The 15123-nt window shown below is 45.2% G+C and overlaps 5 protein-coding genes across 5 annotated transcripts; 4 read left to right on the plus strand and 1 right to left on the minus strand.

The window, feature by feature from the left end:
* Window positions 1–478: 478 nt before the first annotated feature.
* Window positions 479–1435, plus strand: ASPGLDRAFT_65752 (dienelactone hydrolase family protein; the record flags this gene model as incomplete). Its single annotated transcript, XM_022548936.1, has 4 exons — window positions 479–566; window positions 666–991; window positions 1056–1179; window positions 1233–1435. 4 exons carry the CDS (start codon window positions 479–481, stop codon window positions 1433–1435), a joined length of 741 nt encoding a protein of 246 aa, XP_022401627.1.
* A 137-nt stretch (window positions 1436–1572) lies between these two features.
* Window positions 1573–4378, minus strand: sac6 (fimbrin). Its single transcript, XM_022546330.1, has 5 exons — window positions 3956–4378; window positions 3642–3852; window positions 2905–3584; window positions 1834–2816; window positions 1573–1765 (listed from the first exon to the last, which is right to left on the minus strand). Exons 1-5 carry the CDS (start codon window positions 3976–3978, stop codon window positions 1731–1733), a joined length of 1932 nt encoding a protein of 643 aa, XP_022401628.1. The 5' UTR covers window positions 3979–4378; the 3' UTR covers window positions 1573–1730.
* Window positions 4379–4620: 242 nt separating this feature from the next.
* ASPGLDRAFT_45861 (DDHD family phospholipase) lies at window positions 4621–8134 on the plus strand. Its single transcript, XM_022546331.1, has 3 exons — window positions 4621–6435; window positions 6541–7761; window positions 7813–8134. The coding sequence occupies exons 1-3, from the start codon at window positions 4958–4960 to the stop codon at window positions 7928–7930; spliced, it is 2817 nt and encodes a 938-aa protein (XP_022401629.1). The 5' UTR covers window positions 4621–4957; the 3' UTR covers window positions 7931–8134.
* Window positions 8135–10564: 2430 nt separating this feature from the next.
* ASPGLDRAFT_45863 (PaaI family thioesterase) lies at window positions 10565–11377 on the plus strand. Its single transcript, XM_022546332.1, has one exon. It carries the CDS (start codon window positions 10636–10638, stop codon window positions 11071–11073), a length of 438 nt encoding a protein of 145 aa, XP_022401630.1. The 5' UTR covers window positions 10565–10635; the 3' UTR covers window positions 11074–11377.
* A 551-nt stretch (window positions 11378–11928) lies between these two features.
* On the plus strand, window positions 11929–14908 carry ASPGLDRAFT_124083 (PX domain protein; the record flags this gene model as incomplete). Its single annotated transcript, XM_022540457.1, has 2 exons — window positions 11929–12365; window positions 12427–14908. The coding sequence occupies 2 exons, from the start codon at window positions 11929–11931 to the stop codon at window positions 14906–14908; spliced, it is 2919 nt and encodes a 972-aa protein (XP_022401631.1).
* Between the last annotated feature and the right edge of the window lie 215 nt (window positions 14909–15123).

Below are 15123 nucleotides of genomic sequence, written 5' to 3' on the forward strand. Positions count from 1 at the left end.
AGACTAACATGAGGTATTTCAAAGGACATATTCGGACTACCCATGCTCCGTCGATCGATGGGTAGTACTTCATAGAGCCAACTGTACTATGTGCTAAGTTCATTGCAATAATGTTGTTATAGAGTACGCTACCCAATGCAATTCGTGCACGGGGTATTTTGTATAAAGTACGTATGGAAATACTAGTATTACTAGACACTTCACATTGTACCTACATTTCCATATCTCCACTACCCGTCCACATAACCCCACATCTCTCCGCATAAGGCCTGGTTTCCTTTCAATTCAACGGAGCACCTCGCCGAATGTTTTGCGTCCATGCCGAGGTGCTAGCCGACTTAACCGAGATATGTACTCCGGAGTACGGTAAGCCCATTGACTGGTTATCAGTTATTGGCTGGTTCCCTTGCCTTTTATACATGGCGTCGCCCACATCTCAGAGTGCCTATGCCCTTGTGTTTCAAGTTGATTGTGAAACATGACGTCAAATCCACCGGGGCCTTGCTGTGTCATTGGGGTGAAGCATGACGGTGAGCCTAGGGGACAGATAAGGAAAATTGGAAATGGTATCACTCCCCCAGACCTCAAATCACCCCTTGTTAGGCCGGTCTACTCAAAGAGAACTGCTATTCTTTGGTCGTATGACAAAGTTAACAAGGAGCTAGTTGAGGCCTACGTCTCGTACCCAGCGAATCGCTCGACAAGTAGGGCTGTTCTCGTGCTCTCGGATGTCATTGGACATGAATTCGTCAACTCCCAACTGATAGCGGATCAACTTGCTAGAAATGGCTTTTTTGTGGTCATGCCTGACCTCTTCCACAGCGACCCAATACCGCTCAATCGGCCTGCGGATTTCAACTTCATGGCATGGCTCAAAGACCCCCCGGGACACTTGCCGAATAGAGTTGATCCTGTGGTTCATTCAGTTCTGACCGACATGAGAGGAAGCTTGCAGTGTCAGAGGATCGGTCTTGTGGGTTATTGCTTTGGGGTATGTCCCATGCAAGCTGGTATATATTCGCACCCATAAGAGCCGGTAATCTGACGGTTGTTAGGCGAAATACGCAGTTCGTTTCTTAAAGCCAGGCTTCGGAGACGTAGGTTATGTTGCCCATCCCAGCTTCGTTGAGGCAGTTGAATTGAAGGACATTAAAGGGCCATTGTCAATAGCAGCGGCTGGTGAGTGTTATTGTTCGCTTCATTCTCAGATGTGACTCATCAACTGGAAACAGAAACGGATTCGATTTTCCCGGCCTCAAAGCGTCATGAGTCCGAGGAAACCCTTGCAAGAACCAGCCAACCATACCAAATCAATCTGTTCAGTGGTGTTGAACATGGTTTTGCTGTGCGTGCTGACATTTACAAATCCCATGCTAGATTTGCGAAGGAGAGTGCATTTTGCCAGGCAGTTGCTTGGTTCAACCAACACCTTTAGATATCTAAGTACCTTTGAAGGAAAGACAGATGCTCATGGTCACATCTGGTTAGATCATAGCCCTATTATTCAATCAATCAAAGCCAGTCTCAAGTGATGGTGAATTTACCATACAGCGTAGTCGAGCATATTCTCTACCTCACTACTTTTTGAGACCCAAGGGTAACAATTGGAGAAAGCACCTTATATTGAAGAAGCAAGTTTTCACCACTAAGAACCAAATACTTTATACTTTACTAGAATGAAAGTTGATAACAGTCAAATGTATCAAAGACCCCGATTGAACAGTGCCCATTCATTGCATGCTCTCGTAGGTAGCCATCAGAGAACCTGATAAAATATTAGCATTCATTTATAGACAAACCATGCACAATTCATCAACAGCCACAATAACTTACCAATGAACGTGGTCACCAGACGAGAGCGGACCTGACAGATATCTTCAGGAACCAGCCAGATGGTGGCACCCAGCTTTCTTGCAATGCTGATGCTCAGTTTAGCATTTCCATATGCCTCCTCATCAGTCCGGCCCGGAGTTACGAGATCATAATCAACATAACTGCTCTTCATGCCGCTCAGCACATCAAGCAAGAAGAGACCAGATCCAATAGACTTATCCTTGAAACTGCGGATGGTTGATGCCTTGCCACCCTTTCGAGACATGTCGTTTGCCCACCGAATCATTTCCGTGTCTGTAATTTCACGTTTGCCCATCCGTTGCGCCAAGGACGAAAGTGTATTGGTGATATCTTTTCGCATCAATTGCCACACCAGTCCCAGAGTCAGTGTTCGCTGGCCATCGGTAATATCGGCACCCTGAACGCCGACAAGGGAGAAGCCAATATGCTTTCCAAGTTCGATAGCGTAGTTTGTGTTTTCGACAGCTTTGAATCGCATCATGTCTCCGCCAGACGCAGGTGGCTTATTCACATGCCTCCAGTTGACACTGCCGGGAATCACTTTATCGTATGCCTGCAGCAGGACGGTCCCGTTCTGGAGATCGTCAAACAATGAATTCACAGCTGGCTGAACATCCAAAGAATTTAACCAGAGAGTGAAAACCCTGGCCTCTCTTTCACCTTCAGCATCAAAGTCTTCAACTTCAAGCTTTTCTTCTTCAGTGATCGGATCAAGACCTGGACAGGTATTGAACAAGTTTGCAACGAATGCAAGATTGAGTTTTGGATTCCCGGCAACAAGCGAGGTTGGAGTCAAAAACTTCCTGCAACCTAACTTGTCAGCGTTCGTCAGAACCTGCTCAGCCCGTTGGAGCCGGTCTTGAACTTGGAGCGGCCCTCGCGAGCAAAGATCAGGCGCCAGTTGGTTGAGGAGAACAGTGTAATTTTCGCCATCCTTCACGTCGGTGGAGAAGTTCGTCACCCTAGAACACAGAATCAATATCATAGGGAGAAGAAGGTTGGAAGAGGGAAGTGGGAGAAAAGAGAAAAAGAGAAAAAGATGAATGGTACCTTCTATCCCATTTGGCATTTTTCAGATGGTAATTGAACCAACGAAGCAGTATCTGCTCTGGAGGCAAACGTAAAAATTGTTCCAGGGTCTCGTCTTCTTCCAGCAGTCTATACAACTCTGGATGGAGTTTGATGTCGATCTTGCCCAAGAGACCCCGGCGGATGATTTGCCAAATGAGGCCAAGAATAAGGTGTTCGCGAACCTCGATGATATCGCCACTTCCGATGTTCACAACTGAACAACCAATACCTTTGGCCGAGTTGATAACGATGTTGTTGTTTTCAGTCATGTGAAAAGCATTAAGTTGCTTGATCTTTTTCCCGGCCTTGTTCAGGACACGCTCATCAATAGTGTCGGGAACGCTATCGTTGATCAACTTCGCCAATACCAATCCATCTTTGCATTCATCGAACATTTCGAAGGTGTCTGTTGGGAACGGCAAAAGATGGCCAATATCTGGATCGCCAGCAAGGATGGCATTAATGTGCCTTGTGAACTCGGTTCTTTCATCTTCGTTGATTGTATGTGTGACATTCGCGGAAGAACCCTGGACCTGAATTCTACCACCAACACTACCCTTGGAAACGTGCTTAGACGGGCCTGCTCCGTTTCCTTGGGCAGCGTGAGTAGGACCAGACGGTTTGCTCTGTAACGAAACTGAGCGGAGTTTGGAGATAAGCTGACGCCAGAGACTTAGTCATTATTGCCTGAAAAGTTACGAGGATCGAATACAAACATCCACATAGTCTTCAAGCTCTACCCGACGTGAGCTATCAAGCTCAACCTCTTTTAGAGCTTGGCGCACCACATCATATGGTTGTCGCTCAGATTGTTGGGTAGCTTTGATAACAGTAGCCTCATCCAAATAGCCTTTATCATCGGGATCTAACTTCCTAAATGCATCCTGAAAAGAGAAGATTTCGCTTTGATCAAAGTGTGGATACTTTCTGCATGGACAAAACAGTCAGAAGACACCCAGACACTGTTGTATACCACACAAGGTACGGAATCTAACACAAAATGACTGCAGCCTTGCAAGGAAACACCTACCGTTGAAGTTTGAGTACATTCATTTTCCCTTTCTTTCTCAGAACCAAACGTTGTCACTGGCCTAATGTCGAATCTGGGCGCGATATGCGGCAGACAAAAGGAGAAAGGTAACCTGATCTCAAGCAAGAGAAATCTGCGGTCAGAAGAAAAATAAAACTGTGGTAGGATGACGAAGAGCGCTGTATAATAACTGCCTGGGATGGGAAGCGCTGTGTACGGAGGCAGCCGTGACGACGGAATAGATGGAGCAAGAGTGGGGTTGTTTGTTCCCGGGTTCTGGTAATACGTATTGAGTAAGTACGAATACGAAGTACGGAGTACATAGCCGCTCAGTAGTCTGGTGGTCAAGATTTTGATACTGGGAAATATAAACCGAGGAATATAAAAAACTACTTCTGTATGAAGCAACATGAGATATCTATTCCTTGGAGATAGATAGAGTATACATCGTAGTACTCCCGTACTATGCACGGTATTATTGTTCTGACGATGACGCATTGGCATGTGGCTTCCGCTGCCTGATGATGTCGACCCGCCACTTTTCTGAACTGACCTGACTAAGAATGTCAACATAACTAAGCATCTTTGGTAGTTACAAAGTAACTAGTTATTAATTAGCACTTGGTAAGTCCACATCTAACTAGAAATTCAATTGAATAACACCAGTATTCTCGCTACTCTGGTTCTATATCAAAGCCTATGGGAAGCGATTGCGATCACTGCTAATTCCGTATGGAGTAGGCTGTTATGCAAGTATGAAATAGTTTTCTTGTTTCTCGATGTTACTCCTTGCCATCAGCACCCTTTTTTTTTGGCCGAAGGTCCTGCGTGCGGTACTGATTCGGGCATTCGGGACTCGAATTGTTGATGCGATTTTTAGTTTCTCGACTATTAGTTCAGAAGGCAATTCCTGCGTTTCATAATTGGCGTGTTTTCATACCCCAGTGCTTCCCATCAAACGGAAACGTATACCCTCTGAATCGTCAAGCATATCGAAGCTCAATGACTTCGGCGAAAGCGAAGGATTCGCCCTCCGCGAGAACTCCTTGGAGCGATTCTCGGAGCTCGACACCTAGGTCTACTCCAGATTACTCTGCGAATCAAGATGTTTTACAACGATCAAAGGGAGAAGATCATATTGTCACACACAGGCATAGGTTAAGCCTACGTTTTTACCCAAAAGATTGCCCGCCTTTAAAAGTAAGGTGGTTCTATGCAGTTGATTCGCCTAAGCGAAAGCCAACATTATCCAATCAAAGAGGGAGAAGTGCGAAGCCTTTACCCTTGCCCAAGAAGTTTGTGCCATTCTCGGTCAGAGATTCTCAATCCGTTGAAGTCGCATTTCAGAAGCTCTCCGAAATCGAAGCTGAACGCGAAGATGTCAAATATACACACCCTACCGGTAGGGTGCAAGGCAGTTCAATGATGGTACCTGTCAACGAAGATTACCTTTTTGATGTGGACATCGAGAAAAGAGAATTGGGCCCAGCATATTGGGAAGGTCCAGTGTATGAGGTTCGACGCGGGACGTGGTTTTTTCAAGAGGGTTCAACGCTTAAACCATGCAACGAAACACTCGCCACCCAGCTTGAGGAAGGGTATCTAAAAGTGAAGCCATGGCGCTTCGACGAGTCACATGAATCCTCAATCCGCCAATCGACATCCTCAGCAAAGCATGAGCATGGTAAATCCAGCACGAAAAGAGATTCCACTCCGGATCCAAGTTCATTGCGGTCCACAGAAACCGATGTTCCTCGGGGTCGTGCTGAAAAGTCGGGGCATACCACTGCTATTTCTTCCAACGAATCCCCGAGTTATCGCTTGTTTGGTGCTTACATGAATAGCATTGTTACATACCAGGATCCTGCAACTGCATTGTTAACCAACGATGATTTTATGTCCCGCGTGAGCACCACTGTCTATCAAACACTGGGTGGTATCCCAGGCACTAGGGTAGTACGCGGTTTCACCGAGGCCAAAAAGCAAAAGGAAAATTCAGAGACACGAGACTTCCCTGAGCGAAAGCCGTTCGAAGACCCATCTCTTAACATAACCGGAAAATCTTCCACGAATTTCTTGCATAAACATGAATCGGAGGCCTCTCAACCGGATCAAAACGAGAACAACTTCGAACAGAGCCCAAGGTCCACTTTAGAACGACAGATGTCATCGCTTGCTGGCGAACCACAGAATGCAGCCGAGCTAGAGGAACAAGCTCGTAAACAAGAAGAAAAGGAAATGGAGGACTCGAGGGAGGCGGAAAATGAAGATAGGGAGCGTACCGTTGATCATCTCATACTGGTGACACATGGGATTGGGCAGCGACTGGGGCTGCGTTTGGAGAGCATCAACTTTATACATGATGTCAATGTCCTCCGGAAGACAATGAAAAGTGTGTATAAAGCCTCACCAGATCTCCAAGCCTTGAATTCTGCATATCCGGATCATGCTACAAACTGTCGAATTCAAGTATTACCTGTGTAAGCGAGCCCTGCATCATCCACCTGATCTCCTCGATGCTTCTTACATTCCCTTTATTCACTAAACTACTGCCGGGGTTTATTGACGTGCTGATAATAGTTTAGATGTTGGAGGCATCTACTGGATTTCCCCTATCGTGGTGTTAGGCAGAATCGCAAGGAGCTTGATCTCGCCGACGCCGACGCCCCTGAAGATGACATTTATCCAAGTTTAAACGACATCACGCTTGAGAGTGTGCCTGCAGTTCGAAATCTCATATCCGATTTGGCAATGGACGTATTGTTGTACCAAAGTGAATATTGTGAACACATTGCTGTCATAGTCCAGCAGGAATGTAACCGGATACTTGAGCTTTTCAAAAAGCGAAATCCGTCTTTCAGGGGCTCAGTGAGTCTCTGTGGGCATTCGCTTGGGAGCGCAATCCTCTTTGATATTCTGTGTCACCAGCAGGACGAATCCAAACCGTTTGAACGAATAAATGCAGGGACCCAAAGAGGAACTACGCCATATCCACGTCGGGATTACCCCTTGGACTTTGAATGCGAAGAATTCTTTTGCTTAGGGTCGCCAATCGCGTTATTCCAAATGTTGAAAGGCAGGACTATCGCCGGAAGAAATACAATGAGCACCATCAAAAGCCCCGGAAGACCAATCAATACTGAAGATAATCCTGGAACTTTCGGATCGTCAGCTTCTCCCTCCATGCACTCTATAGGGGGCGGGTTTGGCGAAAGATGCTCTATATCATCCTTCCCGAAATGTCGACAATTATACAACATCTTCCATCCGTCCGATCCTGTGAGCTATCGTATTGAACCGCTTATATCACCAGCAATGTCGTCACTCAAGCCACAGCCTTTGCCGTCTGTCAAGAAAAGTCTTTGGGCGGCATCAGGACAGAGTCTTTCAATTATCGGTACCCGTGTGGGCCAAAGCGTCGGGTCTATGTGGTCCAACTTTACATCTGGCGTTGCGAGCAGCCTGCTCAATCGCAGCCTAGGATTGAATTCCGAGGAAATACCTTCAAATGCGGGTGCTCAGTCTCCATCTTCACCGGCAACTGACCCTTCCAGAGCTAACACAGACTCCGACTTTTCACACGAATATGCGAATCGACCTCGAACATTAATAGAACCTGACTTGGAGACACTTTATGATGGCTTTCAGAAAGCGAGAAGCAGCCGCAGGGAGTCGTCTCAAACTTCAACGGATGACGACGCTACTTGTTATCTGGACTCTGAGGAACGTGCAAGAAAATTGAAGGTCGAGGACGCTAAAGTGAGAGTATTGAATACCAATGGTCGCGTTGATTACAGTGTGCAAGAGTAAGAACGCGCCTCGGTTGTTTGACTATTAGTGCTAATTTTTCAACGCAGAGGAGCATTCGATATTTCTTTGATTGCCAGTATTGCAAGTCATCTTACATATTGGGCAGATGAAGATGTTAATCATTTTATACTCTCACAGGTATTGTCAAGGAAGAAGATTTATTGAATTATATAATTGAACTAGCCATGTATCTATGCCAGTGTTCCGCCAAGTACTCGACATTTTGGAAATATGGGACCAGGAGTGAAATGAGATTGTGTATATTTAACTCACATCGTGACTATATAATAATATAGGGTAGTGAGTGTTTACCAGTCGAAACGTCGGGTATTTATGGAATTGCTTGGATCTATTCTCCTTCTATCCTAGCGACTACATGACTCAAAAATTTGATTATCTAAACCTAAGTACATTAACGTATTCCACGGGCGAGCGGCGCGTTTTCCCCACGACCACCAAATATTCGATTAACTACCTCCTTCAACACATTATATCTTCACCATTTCAATCCATAATGCCTAAATCTCAAGAATCTAACATTCAAATGGCTATATCTGCCTATAACTCGAAAAAAATCAAATCAAAAAAGGAAGCTGCCAAGGTGTTTGGGGTATCTGAAACTACTCTTCGCGAGCGCCTCAAGGGACGAAAACCACGCACAGAAACACGTGCAAATAATCACATATTATCATCTATTCAAGAAGAAGTCCTTGTTAAGCAAATACTGAATGCAGACAAACGTGGTTTTGCAATTCGTCCGGAGTTCCTACGTCAAATGGCCCAGATACTGCTTCAAAAACAGACCCCTACCTCTACTCCAAACATAGGAGTCAACTGGGCATTTGCTTTTATTAGACGCCATCCACAACTGCGAACACAGTTTAATCAGTGAATACCATACCAGCGGGCAAAGCAGGAGGATCCAAAGATTATCAAACAATGGTTTAATATGATATTAGAGACGATTCAAGAGCATGGTATCCATGAAGATGATATCTGGAATTTTGATGAGACTGGCTTTGCAATGGGTCTCTGTACAACCTCTAAAGTTATTACTGCAGTCGAGCGCAGTGAGCAACCACGTACAGTCATTCAAGGGAACCGTGAATGGGTCACAATCATTGAATGTATAGGGTCAAATGGATGTTCAATTCCTCCAGTTGTGATCCTTAAAGGGAAGGAGCATCAAGCCTCTTGGTATCAAGAATCAGCCCTCTCTCAAGATTGGAGGCTAGCCACAAGTCAGAATGGCTGGACTACTGATATAATAGGCTTACGCTGGCTTAAAGAGGTGTTTGAGCCATATTCCAAACATTATTCAGTTGGTTCAAAGCGGCTACTTGTACTTGATGGTCATAGTAGCCATTTAAGTGCAGAGTTTGATGGATTCTGCAAAGAGCATGCAATCATTTGTCTCTGTATGCCACCTCATTCATCTCATCTTCTTCAACCACTAGATGTTGGTGTTTTTGGGCCACTAAAACGTGCATATGGGAAGCTAGTTGAGGGAATGATGATTGCTGGCAACAACCATATTGATAAGGATGATTTCCTATCTCTCTATCCATCTGCACGCGAGAAGGTCTTTACCAAAGAGAATATCTATGGTGGCTTTGCTGGAGCAGGGATCAAACCATTAGATAAAGAAAGGGTTCTTTCAAAAATTACCTTTCAACTGCATACGCCAACACCACCACTTCTGACTGAAGGGTCAATATCATCTGCATTTCAGACCCCTCAAAATACTCGCCAACTTGATCATAAGATCCACGATCTACAGAGAAGTCTTAATAAGAAAAGACAGCTGTCGAGCAGCCCTGTATCTCACCTTCAACATCTTGAGAAATCTGCACAGATGGCAATGAATATGAATCTACTTCTTCACCAAGAAATCAAGGTTCTACGGGCAGAGAATGAGCGGAAGATGATGAAGAAAGCACGCAGGCGTGGTAACCTAGGTCAAGATACTATGCTATCTATACAGGAAGGTCAGGAGCGTGTTCAGCAGCTTGATAGAGCAGTTGAAGCAGAGGTCGAAGCAGATATTCAACGGCCACGCCAGCGAGCTCCACCACGCTGTAGTGGCTGTGGGACTATTGGACATATTATACGCAGTTGCCCTAGTAAATAGCTACATGTTCAATTACTAGATAGTCTTAATTTAGTGATTTTTTCAAACTTTTAAGCATGTTGATGATTGAATATTTGGTGGTCGTGGGGAAAACGCGCCGCTCGCCCGTGCGCGCCGCTCGCCCGTGGAATACGTTAACTAATTAACGTAGTTATTCCACGGGCGAGCGGCGCACACGGGCGAGTAGTGCACCATATATTCCCATATCAATGCGCAACTTTTGAATGCTCACATCTCCACCAATTTAAGAAATTTTTGTATGATATTGTATATGGTGCAATTGTACACTATAGATATTATGTATACTGAATTCTGCAGAATGTTATAGCTTAATCATTAAGTTAATATTAATTACGCTGTATTTTATGATATAATGTGTATTTAAGACAATTATTTGCAAGTCTCGAATTTCAATAGCCTAAGCCTTTTTGTATACTGGTAAATAAGGAATATTTTTAGTACACTTCCATATATTTCAGCTGTTGTTGAGATATAAGCATTCAAAAGTTGCGCATTTATGTGGGAATACAGGGTGCGCTGCTCCGTGGAATACATTAGTTATTGATGTTACTCCGGAGTAGACCGGAATAATGTTCCTAAAGGAGGTTAGCGGGCACACTATTTAAGCCCATAACCGAGACCACAGAAAAAAAGACGACCGCTTTCTCGCATTGTTCATGCCATTGATCCCCTTCTTTCGAAGTACATTGCGAAGTATCCAAGGCTCGCCTCATTTGACATGGACTCCCAACTTCAGCACGTTCACAAAGTGTGGGAGCGTATGCGCACAAACAGTCCTATTTACGCCTTCCTTCTTGACCAGGTCGAAATCTATCATGCTGAAAATGGCGTTGTGCGTGCTCGACTTCAGGTAGCACCTCAACATATTAACTCGAAAGGGACTCTGCATGGTGCCTTTTCTGCTTGTGTCACGGACTGGGCCGGTGGATTGGCCATTGCATCTTGTGGTCTGGATTCAACCGGTGTCAGCGCAGATATTCATGTCAGCTACCTTTCTGCAGCAACGACCAATGATTGGCTCGAGATTGAAGGTCGTGCCGACAAGGTTGGAAAAAACCTTGCGTTTACAACCATAAGTATCTTGAAAAAGGGCAGCGCATGCGAACTGGCGATAGTTGCGCGGGGATCCCATACGAAATACATCAAAACCCAATAACTTTGACGGCTTATAGTTGGGAGACCTTTCCAGGAAGCCTTCTGCGTAGGGTAGGGTAGCTTATGAGACCCGCTATCTTCTTTGCATCTGGCATGGATAGCATTTTCTTTGAATGCCCGGATTCACTCGGATAGCGGAGAATAATTCCATTCAACTATAGCTTTAGATTCCTTGTCAGACAGACTGTGAGGCAAGGAAATTATGAATGGATACATAATTTATGATTATTATTATTAGTATTATTATTATCTTTTTTTTTTTTTTTTTTTTCCCGGCTCTCTTTCTCGGGATGTGGGGTTCTACGCATTGAACTAGTATCTTGTATTCATACAATCAGTACTCTGTACGGAGTATTTTGTTGAGAAGCTGAGCTTCCCTTTCACATTAATATACCCCATACATACTACTATGTGTAGGTAATTGGTCCTTTTTTTTCATGGTGCTACTACAAGTAGCTATGTGTACTAGTATTCATTACGCCACTCCACCTTACACATGCAGGTTTGTGTATTTACTACAAGAAAAGCTTATTCTGGTTTAACTGCAATATCTAACAATTTTGTTTTTGGGTGGATGCGCTATTTGGATTTATACTACTAAGCTAGCCTCGGTTCTGTTTTCATAACACGGTACACAGGGGCGAAGATAACAACAACAACCACCATCAAACATTATTAACACTTGGTTCCCTGTGTCTCTCATCTTTCCCCCCTCTAGTCTCCTACTCATCCGCCAATACTGCACATATTGTATTCCTCTTTCATCTCTTTTCATGGAATCATCATGAATAATTTCAATGATGCGGCTGCTTCTCCACGAGCAACCGAGCTCCAGCGTCTGGGGAAGCCACCCTCAATGAAACATGAGCATGATAGCTCCAAAAATGCCGCTTCTCCTGCACAGTCGAATGACCTTCTCAATTATATTCTCCGTTTTCTTTCGACGTCTAGCAACGAAGCGTTGCTTTGCGTTTTTGCATGTTTAATGGTTGCGACGTATATCCTATTGGGAAGGCTCGGGCTTATATTAATTGGAACTGTCCTCGGCGTCATCTTACATGCTTCATGGGAAGGCTGGGGCAATGAACATTCTGCCCAAGAAACAGGTATACCAACTGCCCGTAGAAGGGAGCTTACGTTGCACTTGGCCAACAGACTGCTCGACTGGCCGAAGCACAGATCATCCGAAGTCGCAAGGGAACCGACTATGAACTCGGACTATTCAACTTTTCGCCCAAAGACAGCTGCAGCTTTGGTGTCGTTGACGGACTCGATAGTAAAGGATTACGTGAAGTAAGCTTCCATCGCATTTGACGTCCGTCACCACGACTGACCAGGAAATACAAAACAAAAGCTACTGGTACGAACCGATTCTACCGTCCGAGTCGAGCTTTCCTCTCTCGTGCCGGAGGATGTTGGCCGATTTTATTACTTCTATATCATCCCACCTCGCGCGTAAGCGAACAGCAGACACGTTTTTAGCATTCCTCACGAACTCGTCCTCCATGATTATTGTCTTCTTAAACGAATTGTCCACGGCTTTTGAAACGACAAGTTCGACTGCAGCACCTGAACAGACGGTCAGCCGATATCTAGAATTGTTCCCTGAAAGTAGCCTAGCCAATGTTTTGGCAGATCAGCAGCAGCGCAAGAAACTCAATATGATTGCGGATGATATCCTGTCTAGTTTTCTCGACCAAAAAGCATATAGCTGCTATATACTCAGGGATTTCCTCCGCGAGGTATTAGCCGGTGTTATCTTTCAATCCATGATGTCCAATTTCTCGCGCCCAGAATTCATCAACGGATGGATAATCCATCTCTTGAGCGAGGGTGAATCCGAAATAATGAACGCAATCGACGCCGGCGTTGAAGGGGCCCGGAGCCAGGGCGTGACTGCACCAAAGGGTTCTGATTTGAAGAACACTTCAGACATGAACACAGCGGGCAGCGTCGAAAACGACCCTCAGGTGCTGCCACAAACAACTGGGGGGCAGAGCAACCACTCAGATAAGGCAACGGAAGAAGCAATTAAAGAAGCAAAGCGTCTAAGTGCCATGATTGCAGCGCAGGATTCACAGAGGCAAGATCTGCAGCAAACAATCAACGAGGACCGGCGAGATTCGGTTCCAGATGGCACCGATGATAGTTCTTCTGCTGAGGCGCTTGATCAAGTTGATGATTCGGTCAGCAGAAATGACAAGCATATACTTGATACGAGTGAGTCTCTGTTCCAAAGGAAACAGCGGCGGTTTTCATCTTCCCCATCTATTCCCAGCTCGTCAAGGTCTACATCAGAAATCATTCAAGAGCCTACCTTGATTCTTCATGGAGCTTTCGTATCTGTGAATGTCGAATCGGAGCCCGGAGAAAAGACATTAATCCGGTCGAAGCCTACGTCAAACTATTTGATCCAGGTTGAACCGACATCTACACGATTCTCCGGTTGGATGACATTCAAAAAATACGCTGATTTTGAATCTCTACATGAGACTCTTGAAGCCATTTCGAGGTTGAACAAACTTTGGAGTTTCACAGAGACGCATACTACTTTACCAACATGGAAAGGGAATACGAGACAAGCATTGGCACAAGAATTGGCGCGATATTTGAAAGATGCTCTTCAACACGAGTCCCTCGCAGAAAGCGAAAAGATGAAGCGTTTTTTTGATAAGGATAATCGTCTCGGAACCGATCCTGCAGGGTCATCTACGAGAACAGGTTTTTCTTTCCCTAGCCAAGCCACATTTGAAAACGTGGGAAAGGGTGTTTTAGGCGCATTAGCTAACGCGCCCAAGGGCGTTGCTGGGGGGAGCAAAGCTGTCTTAGGCGGTGTGACTGGGGTATTTGGCAACGTTGGAGGTAACGGCAAACGAACATCTCGTTCATTTGCTGACCAGGCGAGAAATTTTGAATCAAATGAGCCCTTCCCTGCTGAAACAGAACAAGCACGAAACTCGGGGGCTCGGAAGATCTCGCTTGATTTGACCTCGGGTTCCAAACATCACACATCACCAGTTCAATTTACCGGAAAAAAGTATCCTTCAACGCGCAGTTCTTGTTCTAGCTTTTCATCCTCGAACGATGCTTCTCTCTCTCAAAACGCTCGCTCTGGCAGGTCAACTGAAGCTGTGGGTAGTGCAGTTAGCTTGGCAGCTGATGGGCTAGACGCAGGAGTCAATCCGCTTTCGAGTAACTTCTGCCCGTCGAATGAGTCTCCTTCCCATGGACTCGAGCAAAAAGTCTCAGCGATAGGTTCCCAATACCGGCAGGCTGAAGTGATGGACTCTCATCAGCAAGCAACCCCTGATATAAGAGCTGCAGGAGCGTTGGTAGATAAGGCGATTACGAATGAGGAAACCCAAATAGCAGTGGAGCTAATATTTGCTGTTATAAATGAGCTATATACTTTATCGTCCGCCTGGAATATTCGTCGGACGCTTCTGAATGCTGCAAAATCTTACATTCTCCGTCCCGGAAGCCCAACTTTGGAAACGATCCGAATCCTTCTTCAGGATTCAATGATCAATGCGAACACGTCAGATGAAACAATAGGGACATATCTTACCAAACTTCGTGAGAATGCCCTTCCGACAGAAATCGAGATGAGGAGTTGGCCACCACCACCTTCTGAAGACGAAAAGGAACGTTTACGAGAAAATGCACGGAAGCTTCTCGTTCAGAAAGGGCTGCCACAGGCATTGACAAGCGTTATGGGAGCGGTTGCTAGCCGAGAAGCACTTGAAAAGATATTTGATTGCCTCCAAGTCGAGACCATTGCCCGTGGGTTTGTCTTCACGATTCTTCTGCAGGTCTTGAGGGCTGTCATTATTTAAACATAGTTTGATTAGAATTGGTGTATAGAAGTGGCCTTGACTTAGGCATCAAATAACGCTAGATATCTACACATTGGGATGGAACCCTATTTATTCAACAGATTATCTAGACAACACTCATCGCACTTCATATGAAGAAACACGCACCCTTGCTATCTCCTCTGAGACCAATACTTGTGCCATCATATCATATGCTACCGTGCTATCTTATCTTC

Source organism: Aspergillus glaucus, assembly GCF_001890805.1.
Source record: "Aspergillus glaucus CBS 516.65 unplaced genomic scaffold ASPGLscaffold_8, whole genome shotgun sequence".
Classification (NCBI taxonomy): domain Eukaryota; kingdom Fungi; phylum Ascomycota; class Eurotiomycetes; order Eurotiales; family Aspergillaceae; genus Aspergillus; species Aspergillus glaucus.

What these genes read in the sequence shown, in the direction of transcription:
- ASPGLDRAFT_45863 (XM_022546332.1), top strand. Translation starts at nt 10,636, where the DNA reads ATGGACTCCCAACTTCAGCACGTTCACAAAGTGTGGGAGCGTATGCGC.
- sac6 (XM_022546330.1), bottom strand. Translation starts at nt 3,978, where the DNA reads ATGAATGTACTCAAACTTCAACG. An exon ending in AATGTACTCAAACTTCAACG is followed by an intron (nt 3,853 to 3,955) that starts GTAGGTGTTTCC and finishes TTGTCCATGCAG; the next exon opens with AAAGTATCCACACTTTGATC. An exon ending in AATGCCAAATGGGATAGAAG is followed by an intron (nt 2,817 to 2,904) that starts GTACCATTCATC and finishes TCTGTGTTCTAG; the next exon opens with GGTGACGAACTTCTCCACCG.
- ASPGLDRAFT_45861 (XM_022546331.1), top strand. Translation starts at nt 4,958, where the DNA reads ATGACTTCGGCGAAAGCGAAGGATTCGCCCTCCGCGAGAACTCCTTGG. An exon ending in CGAATTCAAGTATTACCTGT is followed by an intron (nt 6,436 to 6,540) that starts GTAAGCGAGCCC and finishes ATAATAGTTTAG; the next exon opens with ATGTTGGAGGCATCTACTGG. An exon ending in GTTGATTACAGTGTGCAAGA is followed by an intron (nt 7,762 to 7,812) that starts GTAAGAACGCGC and finishes TTTTCAACGCAG; the next exon opens with AGGAGCATTCGATATTTCTT.